This window comes from Ictidomys tridecemlineatus, chromosome 11 (genome assembly GCF_052094955.1).
Source record: "Ictidomys tridecemlineatus isolate mIctTri1 chromosome 11, mIctTri1.hap1, whole genome shotgun sequence".
Lineage (NCBI taxonomy): Eukaryota > Metazoa > Chordata > Mammalia > Rodentia > Sciuridae > Ictidomys > Ictidomys tridecemlineatus.
The window spans coordinates 17,635,558-17,647,666 of record NC_135487.1 but is presented as its reverse complement, the minus strand read 5'-3'; the positions used below and the strand labels follow the sequence as shown (position 1 = coordinate 17,647,666).

The 12,109-nt window shown below is 54.8% G+C and overlaps 1 protein-coding gene across 6 annotated transcripts; it reads right to left on the bottom strand.

Moving 5' to 3' along the window:
• Nucleotides 1-48: 48 nt before the first annotated feature.
• Cnksr1 (connector enhancer of kinase suppressor of Ras 1) lies at nucleotides 49-9,562 on the bottom strand. Of its 6 annotated transcripts, XM_078025653.1 has the most exons (22): nucleotides 9,413-9,552; nucleotides 9,268-9,303; nucleotides 7,117-7,274; nucleotides 6,825-7,027; nucleotides 6,196-6,280; nucleotides 5,743-5,784; nucleotides 5,564-5,668; nucleotides 4,924-4,983; nucleotides 4,744-4,812; nucleotides 4,247-4,348; nucleotides 4,106-4,167; nucleotides 3,959-4,032; nucleotides 3,762-3,856; nucleotides 3,653-3,683; nucleotides 3,131-3,303; nucleotides 2,423-2,496; nucleotides 2,228-2,299; nucleotides 1,890-1,963; nucleotides 1,680-1,741; nucleotides 1,488-1,587; nucleotides 1,222-1,403; nucleotides 49-692 (listed from the first exon to the last, which is right to left on the bottom strand). In XM_078025653.1, the coding sequence occupies exons 1-22, from the start codon at nucleotides 9,462-9,464 to the stop codon at nucleotides 399-401; spliced, it is 2,205 nt and encodes a 734-aa protein (XP_077881779.1). In that variant the 5' UTR covers nucleotides 9,465-9,552; the 3' UTR covers nucleotides 49-398. The 6 variants fall into 6 exon arrangements, with proteins under 6 accessions (XP_077881779.1, XP_077881780.1, XP_077881775.1 ...); XM_078025654.1 differs by lacking the exon at nucleotides 9,268-9,303 and having other exon boundaries at nucleotides 6,846-7,027; nucleotides 9,413-9,562; XM_078025649.1 differs by lacking the exon at nucleotides 3,762-3,856 and having other exon boundaries at nucleotides 3,131-3,470; nucleotides 9,413-9,555.
• Nucleotides 9,563-12,109: the final 2,547 nt, after the last annotated feature.

Below are 12,109 nucleotides of genomic sequence, written 5' to 3'. Positions count from 1 at the left end.
CCCCTCTGAGAAGCAGACTCCTTATTCTAAAGTAAAGGGACACACAGATTCATTTTCAAGAAATTAACTTTATTTGGTTGGAAAAGTGTCTCATAGGTAAAATAAACACTCATCCAGACCTGGCATCAGGAAGGGTGCCCTGCTGAGGGAAAGGGGTCGGGTAGACTGTGCCCCTCAGGCCTGAATATGGAGGAGAGTTTCTTCTTCGAAGGGAGGAGGTGACACAAAGCTCACTTCCCCCGACTCAGGGGAGACAGGAGCAGAAATGGTGGAGGCCTAGGCAGAGGGGTCAGCTTGGCGAGAGACCATGCCTAGCACTGCTTCTAGCCTTGAAAAGAACCCAGAAAGCTCTGTCGACATGTCAGCAGTAGGGGTGAGGTGGTCCTCAGGGCCAAAGGTTAGGAGCTGGGGTTCTGGCCAGGGTCAGAGGTCAGGAGGTCAGAGGCTGCTCCCTGGGTCAAGGAGCAAAGATGGGAGGGCTCCTCAGGGTCCGAGGACAGGGGTTGGGGGGACTGTGCTCTGGAGTCAGAGGTCAGAGCTTGGGGGCTGCTCTCAGCCTGCACCAACCCCCAGGCCCCCAGGCCCTCTGAGTACAGCTCCTGGTTCTTCTCCTTCCACCGGCGGAATTTCTCTCCCGTCAGCTCGGGGTCACTCAGCACCTCCTCCAGGGCCTGCAGTTCCTGCAGTTTTGCCTGACATGGGAGTAGTGGGTAAGGAGCCATGATCATCCAAGGCAGCAACGGAGCCCAAGCCCAGAGCTAACTCTGGAGTCCTGTACCTAGAACCCTGCACCTGGCCAGCCAGGCACGAGAAGCCTGGGTAAGATTTCAAACCCAGCTTAGACCTAGAACTTGGACCAGTCCACAGCTGAGTCTAAAATGGACCCTACAACCCAGGACTGAGCCCACTGTTAAGAGCTAAGCCCAAGGGGCTGGGGACTGGAGATGTGTTCAGCGGTAGATCACTCGCCTAGCATGCAAGAGGCCCTGGGTTCAGTTCCTAATTCCACCCCCGCGCCCCCAAAGAGCTAGGCCAAGCTCAGAGCTGAGTTCCCGAGTCGGACCGCCAGAGCCCAGAGCCCAGAGCCAAGTTCCCGAGGAGTCAGAAAGCTGGAGGCAGGAACCCAGGGCTGAGGCTGCAGGCCAAATCCAGAGTGGAGCTCAGCCAGGAACGGCCTGAAGCCCACAGCCCTCCTCACCGTGCCCAGTGCCCCCGGCTGACCTTGAGTGTGCTCTGTAGAGCCCGCACACGGTGCACTCGCTCATTGAGGTGGGGGTCTCGGTTGCGCCGCATGAAAGAGCTCCGCCACTGCTCATGGGTCAGGGGCTGTGGCTGTCCCAGCAGGGACACGCCACCCTGCCTTAGTCCCCGTACCATTCCTTCCAGTGCCCCTTCACTGCTGTCTGTGGGAGCAGGGAGCAGGATGAGGCTGTGCCCTCAGCCCTCCACCCAGTGCCCAATGCCCAGCCCCCAACTCCAGTGAACACCTGCTGGAGGGCCCAGGGAGGTCCTGGGGCTGCGCTGTGTCGGGGAGGCTGCAGGTGATATGTCTCCATGGAGTGGACTCCCAGTTTGAGATGGGCTGGGCTGAGGCAGGGTAAAAGGAGAGAGAGCCACATCCTGAGCCCCGTGTGAGCTATTCTCCCTCCATCCCCGACCAGAAATGGTCCTCTACCCACCGAGGCTGAGCGGGACGCAGTCTCGTCATCAGGGTCTTCTGCTTCTGTCTCACTGTAGCAGTCTAGGGTGGTGGGGAGCAGGTGGGGAACCCACAGGGTTTGGGAAGGCCAGGGAGGAGGCTGGGGGCTTTAAGTTCAAGCCCCCAAACCAGGAACAGGAGAGGCTCAGGTGAGACCTGATTCTTCCTCCCACCCCTGTGAGAGACCTACCTTCCTCTCGGGCTGAGGGGGCCCTGCCTGGGGACTGATACTTGGAAATGCAGGTAATGAGATGGCGAACCCACCTGTGGAGGAACAAACAGGTGTCAGGAGTTTCCATTCACTGAGGCCTTCTTATATCAGGGGATTTATATCAACGTCATCTTCAGACTAACTGGAAGAGGTGGGAACTCTTATTCACCCATTTTACAGATGATGAAACTGAGGTTTAGACAGTGAGCACCTTGACCAGCCACTGCCAGAGGGCTTGGATTTAGATCTTAGTCCAGCTCCTAAGCATTCAGAGTCTGGGAGCTATGCAGGAGTAGGGCGACGGAGGTAGCACTCACAGGCTCAGATCAGACAGGGTGTCAGCAGCAAAGACAAAGGGTTTGTACACGTCATGGGTGAGCTGGAACACACTGCCGGGAGCAGAGAGCATTACTCAGCCTCCTCCAGGGCCTGGAATTCCAGCCACCTGCCATGCACCCCCCCACCCCCCTTCTTTTCCCATCCTCCAGTCCATCACACCCCCAGGACTTAACTATTTTTTCTTCTGATCGTGTCCACTTTCCAGGCTATAGTTAGATACATTGATGAGGCCCTGAGCCTTTTCATCCTGAGGAATCACACAGAGGGTCAGTGTGGGGCCCCAAAACCCTCCAGGCAGCTCCTTAGTCACCCCTCAGACTGCTCAGGGAGATAGAAGGGAGAGTGTGTTTTCTGGGCTCTAATTGCAAGTCTCTAGGTTTCTGGGCCTCAGGGAAGGAGATGTAGCCAAATGGTGCCTCTGAGCCAGAAAAGAAGAACAAAGGTACCAAGAGAAACACCTAAGAAAGAGGAACCCTCCTGCACTGGTTCCCACAGGAACACACAGCTGCTTCATTGCCCTGGGCTCAGCAAATGCTTGGTCCCTTCCCAGTTTTCTTTTCCCCTTTCATCTGACTAACTCCCAGGTATTATTTTCTCAGAGAAGCTTCTGGACTCCTTCAGGCTGGACTGGACACCTCTGCTGGGCTCCCACGTATCTCTTGGGCAAACATCTCAGCACATTTCCTACACTGCCTGGAGTACACGGGAGCCCACCCCCAGATCTTTCAAACTGCTTTTACACACTTATTAACTCATTTTGGGAGAAATCGTCCCTGTTCTGCTGTTGGGAACACTGGGACCTGGGAAGGCCTGGGGGCCACCTGTGACAATGGGAGCAGATGACTTGCTTGCTACCTATGCCGGTGTGTGTGGTGTCTCACCTGGGGCTGCTGGTACCAGTAGAGCATGTGTCCCTTAAGCACAAACCAGCAGCGGCGCCAGCGTGGACCCATGAAGCCGCCAGGGGCCTTGCGCAGCAGGAGCCAGCCATCACAGTCTGGCTGGCCCAGCTCCCGGCAGGACACCCGCCGGCGGCTCAGCCTCGTCGCCACCCCTGCAAGCAGCGTGGCACAGCCCAGGTGGTGAGGGGCTGGCAAAGAATTCCAGCCCCCAAACTGGTTCCCTTGCCCGCCATGAGCATCCCCGAGATATATGAACCCACACTTTGGGGGCACAATTCTGCTGAGGTGGGGACGACTCTCCATTTTAGAGATGAGGAAACTGGAAATCAGAGAATAAGCCATTTGTTCAAAGGCACAGAGGTCTGGGCTGGGAGCACAGGTCTGTGTGACCCCAGAAAAGAGCTGTTTCCAGGACAGGCTGGGTGGGAAGCATGAGGGGAGGTCTTGCCCAGCTCCTCATTTCAGGGATACAATATGCCACCCGGTCAGGGACACTCGTACCTTTTGATTTCTTCCGACCAAGGACAGGACTCTAAAAGGACCACATAGGGGTTAGAAAAGGGTCTAGGCCCTCAGCCCACATCCCTCCTTGCAGATCCGCTGAGCTCACCTTGTCAGGGTGTCCCGAGGGGCCTGGGGTCTCTGCTATTCCTGCTGGGAGTGCAGGGGGGCTGGGCAGGGGCTCAGGGTCAAGGGAGGTAGAATCTGTCAGGGAGGGGGCAGGGAGGGTGTCAGCATCTAGGGTCAGAGTCGGGTACTCGGACACCTTGCCAGGGGCATCCACTACCTGGTGGGGTTTGAAACTACCTGTCCAGGCAGTGGTGGGCTCCGGACTTGGGTCTGAAGTCAGGTCAAAGGCAAAGACGTCTTCAGATGGGGCTCTGGGGAGAGCAAGGGGAGATGAGATGCGTCCATGGTCCCCCCACGAAGACACACCCAGGGCAGATCTGTTACCTGGGAGACAGTGGGGCCAGAGCCAGCGACTGGCTTCTCAGGTGTGGGGAGTCCAAAGGCGTCTGGGGAACAACCAGAAGCAGGGTGACCGGGCTGACAACAGGGGTCTGAAAGCAGGTGGGGGTGGATGGGGACAGGTACCTGGGGGGGTGTCTCCGGCACAGGGATCTTCTTCAGCACTAAGCTGACCCCGGCTGGCTCCCGTAGCAGCTCCCTCAGCATGTTCTTGTGGGGCCAGCCCACCTAGGGGACAGGGGTGCAGGGAGGGGCAGAGGCACTGGGTTGGCATCAAGCTGGGCAGGAGCTCTGATGCAGCCCAACAACCCCTGCCTTCGCGCTTGGAGCTGTGAGCTTCCTGCTTCTGCCTCACCTCACGAAGCCTCCAGGAAGCCACCAGGAGCCCTTCACCTTGGTGGCTCCTCAGAGGCAGGGGAGACCGCCTGGGGAAGGATCAGCTGAAAAGTGGGTGGGGCTGTCACCTAGGATCCAGTCCTGACCTTCCAGAGCTGGGTCATCTCGCAGAGAGCAACTCCCACAACCCTGCTCCCCTCAAGGGACAGCACCCCCACTGCTCCCCCCCAGCCCTGGGTTTCCTCACTAGCCCCCTCCCCTCCACACAGCCCCCTCCCCTCGCTCACCACCACCTGCTCGTTGATCTGAACAACCTCATCTCCAGGCAGGACCTGCCGGCAGGAGTCAGTGGGGACCTGGAATGGAGATGGGGGCCCAGGAGTGAGCTTTCCTGGGGCCTGGAGCTGGCGTGGCCGCAGGTGAGAGGCCTCAGGGCCGGGTAGCTGGCAGGGTGGGGGTGCTCTCACCTGGGCGCACACTCGGGACACAAAGTGCAAGCAGTTACTGGTGGTGTAGATTTCCACGCCCTGAAGAGGCAGAGGCTAGGGTCATTGAGGGCTTGATTCTAAGGTGGGTGGAACTGGGGACAGAGCTGGCCCCAAGAGCATACTGCTCCAACTTGCTGTGTCACTTTGGGCTTGTTGCTCCTCTCTGGTCCTCTGTTTCACCCTCTGATAAAGGGCCAGGAGGAAGCTGGGGTCACTGCTTTCTGAGGTACTAGATTCTCGGCAACTTTCTTGAAGGGAGAGAGAGGGATGGGGTGGGAGAGGGGCAGGGCTGGGGGCTCTGATTTTCCCAACTGGTTAGGATTAAAGCAGAAAAGTTCATGTCCTCTCCCCTCTATCCTAACCTGCCCCTGAGCCTCTGCCAGGTCTGCGTCACAGAACACAGGAACATGCCACCTGGGACCGTGCCATGCAGCCCCTCAGGACTGGGGAAGGTGCTGGGTGATGGTGAGATCCCAGGTAGGTTGTCTGGACCTCTGTTTTAACATCTGTACCTGACAGGTTTCCAGCTACCAGTATAGGAGGCTGGGGATCCTAGACCCCATTTCAGGGCCCAACGTGTCAAGGGCTCAGAAGTGACAGGTGACAGGGCAGGGCTCACCGAAGGCTCTTCCAGCTGCACCTGCTCCAGCACAGCCCTCTGCTCCAGCAGCTCTTCTGGGCTGCAGCTCAGGATGCTGCGGCAGATCTCGGCCACTTGGCTGCACTGGGGAAGGGAGCAGGTTGTGAGGCTGAGCCTGATCGCAGCCCACCCTGCTCCCTCCGCACTCCCAGACTCACGATCCTCAGGACTCTCCTTTCCTTCTCGGCCTCTGGGAAGTCCTAGAAGCAGAGAGAGGAGTGTAAGGGTCATGGGGAAGGGGGACTGCCTTCTCCTGAGGACAAGGGCAGGTCCCTCCTGTCCCTCCCGGCTTCCCCTATTCTGGCCTTCTTCCCAGACCTATAGGGCCTCAAAATCTCAACCCCAAGGTCTCATCCCCCTGACACCAGACCCCAAAAGTCACCAAACATTCTCCCCCCACCACCACCTCCTGAGCATTAAGAGCCCTGAGCTTCTCTGCCAGCAAGGAGACCCCCATACTCCTGCTGCCCCATACCCAGTGGCAGGGCCTCCTCTTCTCCTGCGCTCTTGCCCCTGCTCTCATACCCAATCTGGTCTGATTCACAGGTTATAAAAAGCTCTGGCCTGGTCTGGTCTCGGGGCTGGGCCAAGCCTGGCCCCTGTCCTCCTACCTCCTGCAAGACCTGGCTCAGCTCCCCGCACAAGGCCCCGATCTCCTGGCAGGCCGAGAAGTCATTTAAGTGGGAGAAGAGGTACCTGGCCGGGGAAGAATGGCACAGGGGCTCAGGGGCGGTGCTGGGCCACTTGGAGCCAATTTCTCATCTGAGACTTGGGGAGCATACACAGCTCCTGCCCTGATGAGTGTTGCTTCGGAATAAAGGAGATAACTGATATATCCAGAGAGGTCAGCACAGGACTTATTTGTCATGCAGCCCCTGTTCTAGGCACTGGGAGATGGACAGTAAACCTGTCATGATGTCAATAATGATTTAACTCTGACTGTAATGAGTACCCGAGATGTAGAGCTCTGAGAATGACTGACAGGGAAAGAGTCCCAGAGGAGGTGACATTTGAGGTAAGACCTACAGGACAAGCAGCAGCAGCTATTGAAGGGGACAGGGAACTCTTCATTTAATGGCTGTTGATAAGACTGTTGTGATAACAAGTGGGCGGGATGGGAACCCAGGTGGTCAGCGCCCCTGCCCAGACAGGCTAACTGCTCTGCCATGTCTGAACAGAGCCAGCCTGTTCTTCTCTCCCAGGTCCTGCAGCAAGCCAAGGATGAGAAGGGTCCTCTTACCAGTCACCCCAACCCGGGTACCTGTTGAGCCAGAAGAGGAGCACACGGGCGTCACGCACCAGCTCCACAGCTGCGCTGAGCACATCCGCAGGGGTCTCAGCACAGTCCCCCAGGCGGCCTTGGACTAAGCTCTGGAGGGCCTGGGTCCCCTCCAGCAGCCGCTCTGTCAGGGTCTGCAGGTTCTCTGTCAGCAGCCCAGAGCTCTGTGCCAGAAAGGGCCAGGTCACTGCTGCGGCAGTAGCACCCCCCTCAGTTGGCAGACCTGCCATCAGTGTGGCCATAGTTCGCTCACCAGGGCCCGGAGCTGTTCCACCCCATCCAGAATGAGCTCCTGATGGCCCAGAGGTGACACAGTCAGAGCCTCAAGGCTGCGGGGACAGAGCTGGAGCAGGTACTTGCCAGGCAGCTCCCAGTCTTCAAAGGGATAGTCCTGCAGGGAATCATCTAGGCCTGCGGCAGAGCAAGGGTTGGCAGGAGGGGAAACAGAGGGGTCACGACCTTTCAGCCAGTTCTTCACTCCAGCAGACCTCTTTTCCCTCCCATCTGTCCCCAATGACACCCTGAGACTCAGGCTGTATTCTGTCCATTTCACACCTGAGGCTACTGAGTAGCTGAGGACTGTATGGGCAGTGGCTTTCAAAGGTGGTCCTTGGACCAGCAGCAGCTGCCTCACTGGGGAACCTGTTAGGAATGCAAATTCCCAGGTCTCAGCCCCCAACTACTGGAGGAGACACTCAGGGCTAGACCCAGTGGTTTGTGCTTAACAAATCCTGCAGGTGACTCTGATGTTCCCCTAAGACTGAACACTAGTAATATAGAGGATGAGAGCAAGGGACTCGGAGTCAGGGAAACCCAAGAGCTAGCCCTTGAGCAATTAATGAGTGCTCCATGCCTCAGTTTCTTCACATGTAAAATGGGAACACAAAAGTGCCTACCTTCTAACCACATGTGTATTAAATGACATGATATATGTCAAACACTTGGTCCATTCCCTGGTTTGTGGTAGATAGGCAATAAATAGCAGCCATCATATTATTACTGCCAGACTCTACCATGATTTACGAGGCCCTGCATGATTAGGCCACCACCTGTCCTTCCAGGATGTGGCACAACACCTCCAACTCAACACTTCAGATCCAGAGCACCAACTCCTTGGAAAACTATTTTGCCTCAGGGTCCTCACATGCTCTGTTCCTTCTGCCTGGATTGCTCTTCCAGTTTCATCACATCCTTTTGCTTACAACACCCCAAATACCTTCCACAGCTCCCCAGGTTGGGTGGAGAAGCCTCTCCTCTTGATCCCACTGTCCCCTAAGCCTCCACACACCCTGGTACTTGAACATCAGTCTTTTCTATCATTGGTCCTTCAAAGACCAGGCCTTAAATAACCATTCATCCCTAATCTCCAGCCTATTTCTGACACGAGGCAGACACTCAAAAATAAGAAAAAACTCTCTTGAGCGCTTACTTTGTTCTAGGAAAAGTTTTATGGGCTTTACATATATTGACACATTTGACCTCTGCCTCATTTCTAGGAGGTGGGGACTATAGTCATACCCATTAAACAGATGGGAAAACTGACACAAGGGCAAATAAGCAGCTTGCTCTCTCTTTGGAGGAATTCCACCCTGCGGGAGCCAGGCTTTCATTGGGGAATTTGGGTGTGTGGTCAATAGCGCTCCCTCATGCCCACAGTGGCATTAAGAGCACTAAGAGTTCATGAATCTGTGGCTCCCTGGCTATGGATCGTTTAACAACTTCACAGTGAATGTGTTGGACCACCTGCCTCCCAGCAGACCCCAGAACTGAGTTACAAGTGCTAGCCAAGCCATGACTATCTCATTTTGTCCACTTCATGGACAGAAACTAAGACCTACGGTCACAGAGCCAGTGAGTGGTGGAGCTGGCCTGAAACCCAGTTTGGCAGTGCCGGCTCCAGTCCTGAGTGGGCTGCTCACCCTGAGCCTGTCCCCAGGCCACTCAGGCTGCCCGCCCTGGGAGGGGTGTCCTGACCCACCGCCCACTCCAGCGGCCCCCACAGAAGGCTCTCCCTGGGTCTGTCTGCACTTTGTGGCTCTCTGGGCCTAGGGAGCCTCTCCCTGGAATGGGAGCCCCCGGAGTGGGACTGTGTCACCCACTTCGGTCTGGCTGGGGCTTCTGCTTCTCCCCCTGGGAGTCTCAGCCTAAAAGGGGGATATGACACCAGGGCCGCTCCAGTTTCGAGCCAGCAGACCACTTCCTGGCTGTGCGCCAGGTTCAACTTCTGAGAAATGGGCTTAATACAGCCCTCTGGGCCCTGGGGCACAGGGAAGCGGGGGGCGACAGGGGGCCCCTCGGTTTTCATGGCCTCGCCGCCCTGGGGCCTCTGGGTATGCAGGGGCGATGGGGGACCCACGTCTGGTCCCGAGGCCCTCCGGGGCCACCGGTCCTCCCGGCACAGTACCTGGGTCCTCCCGGCACAGCAGAGCTCCATAAACACCTGTTGACGAACACACTCCGCGGGTTTCACCCTTTTCCTCGCCCGACTTTCTGCGACGCGACGCCGCGTTAGCGCCCCGCGGGCCCCCTCCTGCCCCAGCCCCACCCACCTCGCAGCCAGGCCGCCACCTTCCCGGGGGTCCAGGTCTCCACCGGCTCCATGCCCGGCTCCGCCCGCCGCGCCCGCCCGCGCAGGAATTTCCGCTCTGGAAGTCGCGGCCCGGGGCGGCGCCGGGCGGGGCCGGGGCGGGGCCGCCGCATACCTGGGCCCACGTGGCCGCGCAGGTGAGGCTCCGCCGCAGCCATTGGCCCACCGGCTGTCCGCCTCCTGCCCCGCCCTCTGGCATTCCTGGGCTCTGCGGGACAGGGGGTGTGACTCGGGCGACTCAGAGCCGGACTGAAGTCCCGCCCCAAATGGGCTTCGTGTCCCGGAGTGGGGCCTACACCCGCAGGATCCTGGAAAAGGAGCCAGAAGGGCGGCAAAACGCACCTAGCAAAGCACGAGGCGGGTGCGGGGGTGCTGTGACCTGGGGCTGACCCTAACTTGTGTGCATCAGTCCCAGATCTGTCAACTGGACTCATAGTTCCTGCTTCAGAGGGTACTTGCCGCGTATCGGCGTCAATAGCTCCCAAACATTTACAACTGAAGTTTTTAGCTCCCTCTTTATCTTGCACCCCTTCTCCATCTGGTGAGGCTAATTGGACCCTTTCTCAGAATGTGGCTTTTACTTTTTATTTATTTATTTATTTATTTATTTATTTTGAGACAGGGCCTCACTATGTAACCTCACTATGTTATCCATCACTATGTTGAACTGATGGACTCAAGTGATCTTCCTGCCTCAGTTTCCCCGGTAGCTGGGACTACAGGCACATGCTACCATGCCAGGCATGGATAACACTTTTAAAAGCAGAAAGCAGGAAGCTTAAATTGAGCATGGTTGCATAGTCCCGTCAGCCCTGCTCCTCGAAGCAGGAGAATCACAAGTTTGTTTTTTTTTTAAAGAGAGAGAGAGAGAGAGAATTTTTTTATATTTATTTTTTAGTTCTTGGCGGACACAACATCTTTGTTTGTATGTGGTGCTGAGGCTCGAACCCGGGCAGCAGGCATGCCAGGCGAGCGCGCTACCGCTTGAGCCACATCCCCAGCCCTGAGAATCACAAGTTTAAGACACTCCTCCACAACTAACCAGACCCTGCCTCAAAAAAAAAAAAAAAAAATTAAAAAGGGCTGGGGACATAAGTCAGTGGTAGAGCACTTGGCTAGTGTGCACAAATTTCTGGGTTCAATCCCCAGCACTAGGATGAAAGAAGCAAGGTGAAGGATGCAGAAGAGTAATGGAGAAGCCTGGGTCACCAGCATGAGAACAGGTGGATTCACCATTTGGTCTCTGAACTGCCAATTATCATTGGTAGGTGCCCAATGAGTGGCTGCTATATCAAAGAAGGGTCTGAAATAGAGAGTGCCATCAGATCTGGTTTAACCGTGGGTTAATAATTACCATGATTGTGAAACAATTGTGAACATAAATATTTCAATAACTACAATTTGATATGAAAATATGGAATTTCTGTTGATGACAAAGCCAAAGATAATGTTACTACTTTAATCCACATAAAAGGAATTGGTAAAGCTGGAGCAATTTGAGAGGTTGAGACAGGAGGACTGCAAATTTGCCGCCAGCCTTTGCCATTTTAGAGGGCTGGGGATATAGCTTAGTGGTAAATTATTGCCCCTAGACTAAATCTCCAGTACAAAAAAAAAAAAAAAAGACAAATTTTGGTTAGAGATTAGTGAAAATAAATATATAGATATATTTCTTTACCACCCAACTTTATGAATTCCCCTTAATTCCTTTTTTTTAATCCCCTTAATTCTGAAGCCCAGATAAAAGCCTTCATGTAAGAAAAATGTCTGGTACACACTAAGTATTCATCATCATTAATACTAAGTATTCACCATTTCAAGCCAGGAGACTCCTAGGACTTTGGAAGCAGAATAAGTTCCAGGCTCAGGTGCAGCATAAATGAGTCCAACTTCTACAATTCTCTGTACCTGTTTCTTTTCTTCTGGGGGTGGGAAGTGGTACTAGGGATTGAACCCAGCTGCACTTAACTGCTGAGCCACATCCCCAGACCTTTATATATTTTGAGACAGGGCCTTACTAAGTTGCTTAGGGGCTTGCTAAATTGCTGAGGCTGGTTTGTCATCCTCCTGCCTCAGCCTTCTGAGCTACTAGGACTATAGGACAGCACCACTGCACCCAGCTGTACCTGTTTTCTGCTTTTAAAGGGGGGACACTTAGACAGTAGAGGTGTGAAAACATCCTTTAAATAGTTTTAAATCTATCCCATGTGGTAGATTTTAATTGTTATTGCTGTAATTCTGTGGGAAGGGGCCTGGAGGGCTTCCTAGAGCCTGCCTCTGGCTGTGCTGCCTTCAAAATCTCTATCTTGGGCTTGGTTGCCATGGCATGTGCCTGTAATTTCTATAACTCACAAGGTTGAGGCAGGAAGATCACGGGTTCAAGGTCAAACTCAGCAATATACTGAGGCCTTCAACAACTGAAACTCAGTCACAAAATAAATAGATTTTAAAAAGGCTGAGAATCAGCATACTACAGTAATGCAGCCATGTCAATGTTTATAGCAGCTCAATTCACATTAACTAAACTATGGAACCAACCTAGGTGTCCTTCAATAGATGAATGGACAAAGAAAATGTGGTATATATACTCAATGGAATATTACTCAGCTTTAAAGAAGAGTGAAATTATGGCATTCGCCAGTAAATGAATAGAGAATAT

Coding starts and splice junctions, on each gene's coding strand:
- Cnksr1 (XM_078025649.1), bottom strand. CDS start 9,464: ATGGAGCCGGTGGAGACCTGGACCCCCGGGAAGGTGGCGGCCTGGCTG. Junction 7,275..9,267: donor GCTGTGCCGGGAGGACCCAG/GTACTGTGCCGG, acceptor GCTCTGCCGCAG/GCCTAGATGATTCCCTGCAG. Junction 4,168..4,246: donor TGCCGGAGACACCCCCCCAG/GTACCTGTCCCC, acceptor GTTGTTCCCCAG/ACGCCTTTGGACTCCCCACA.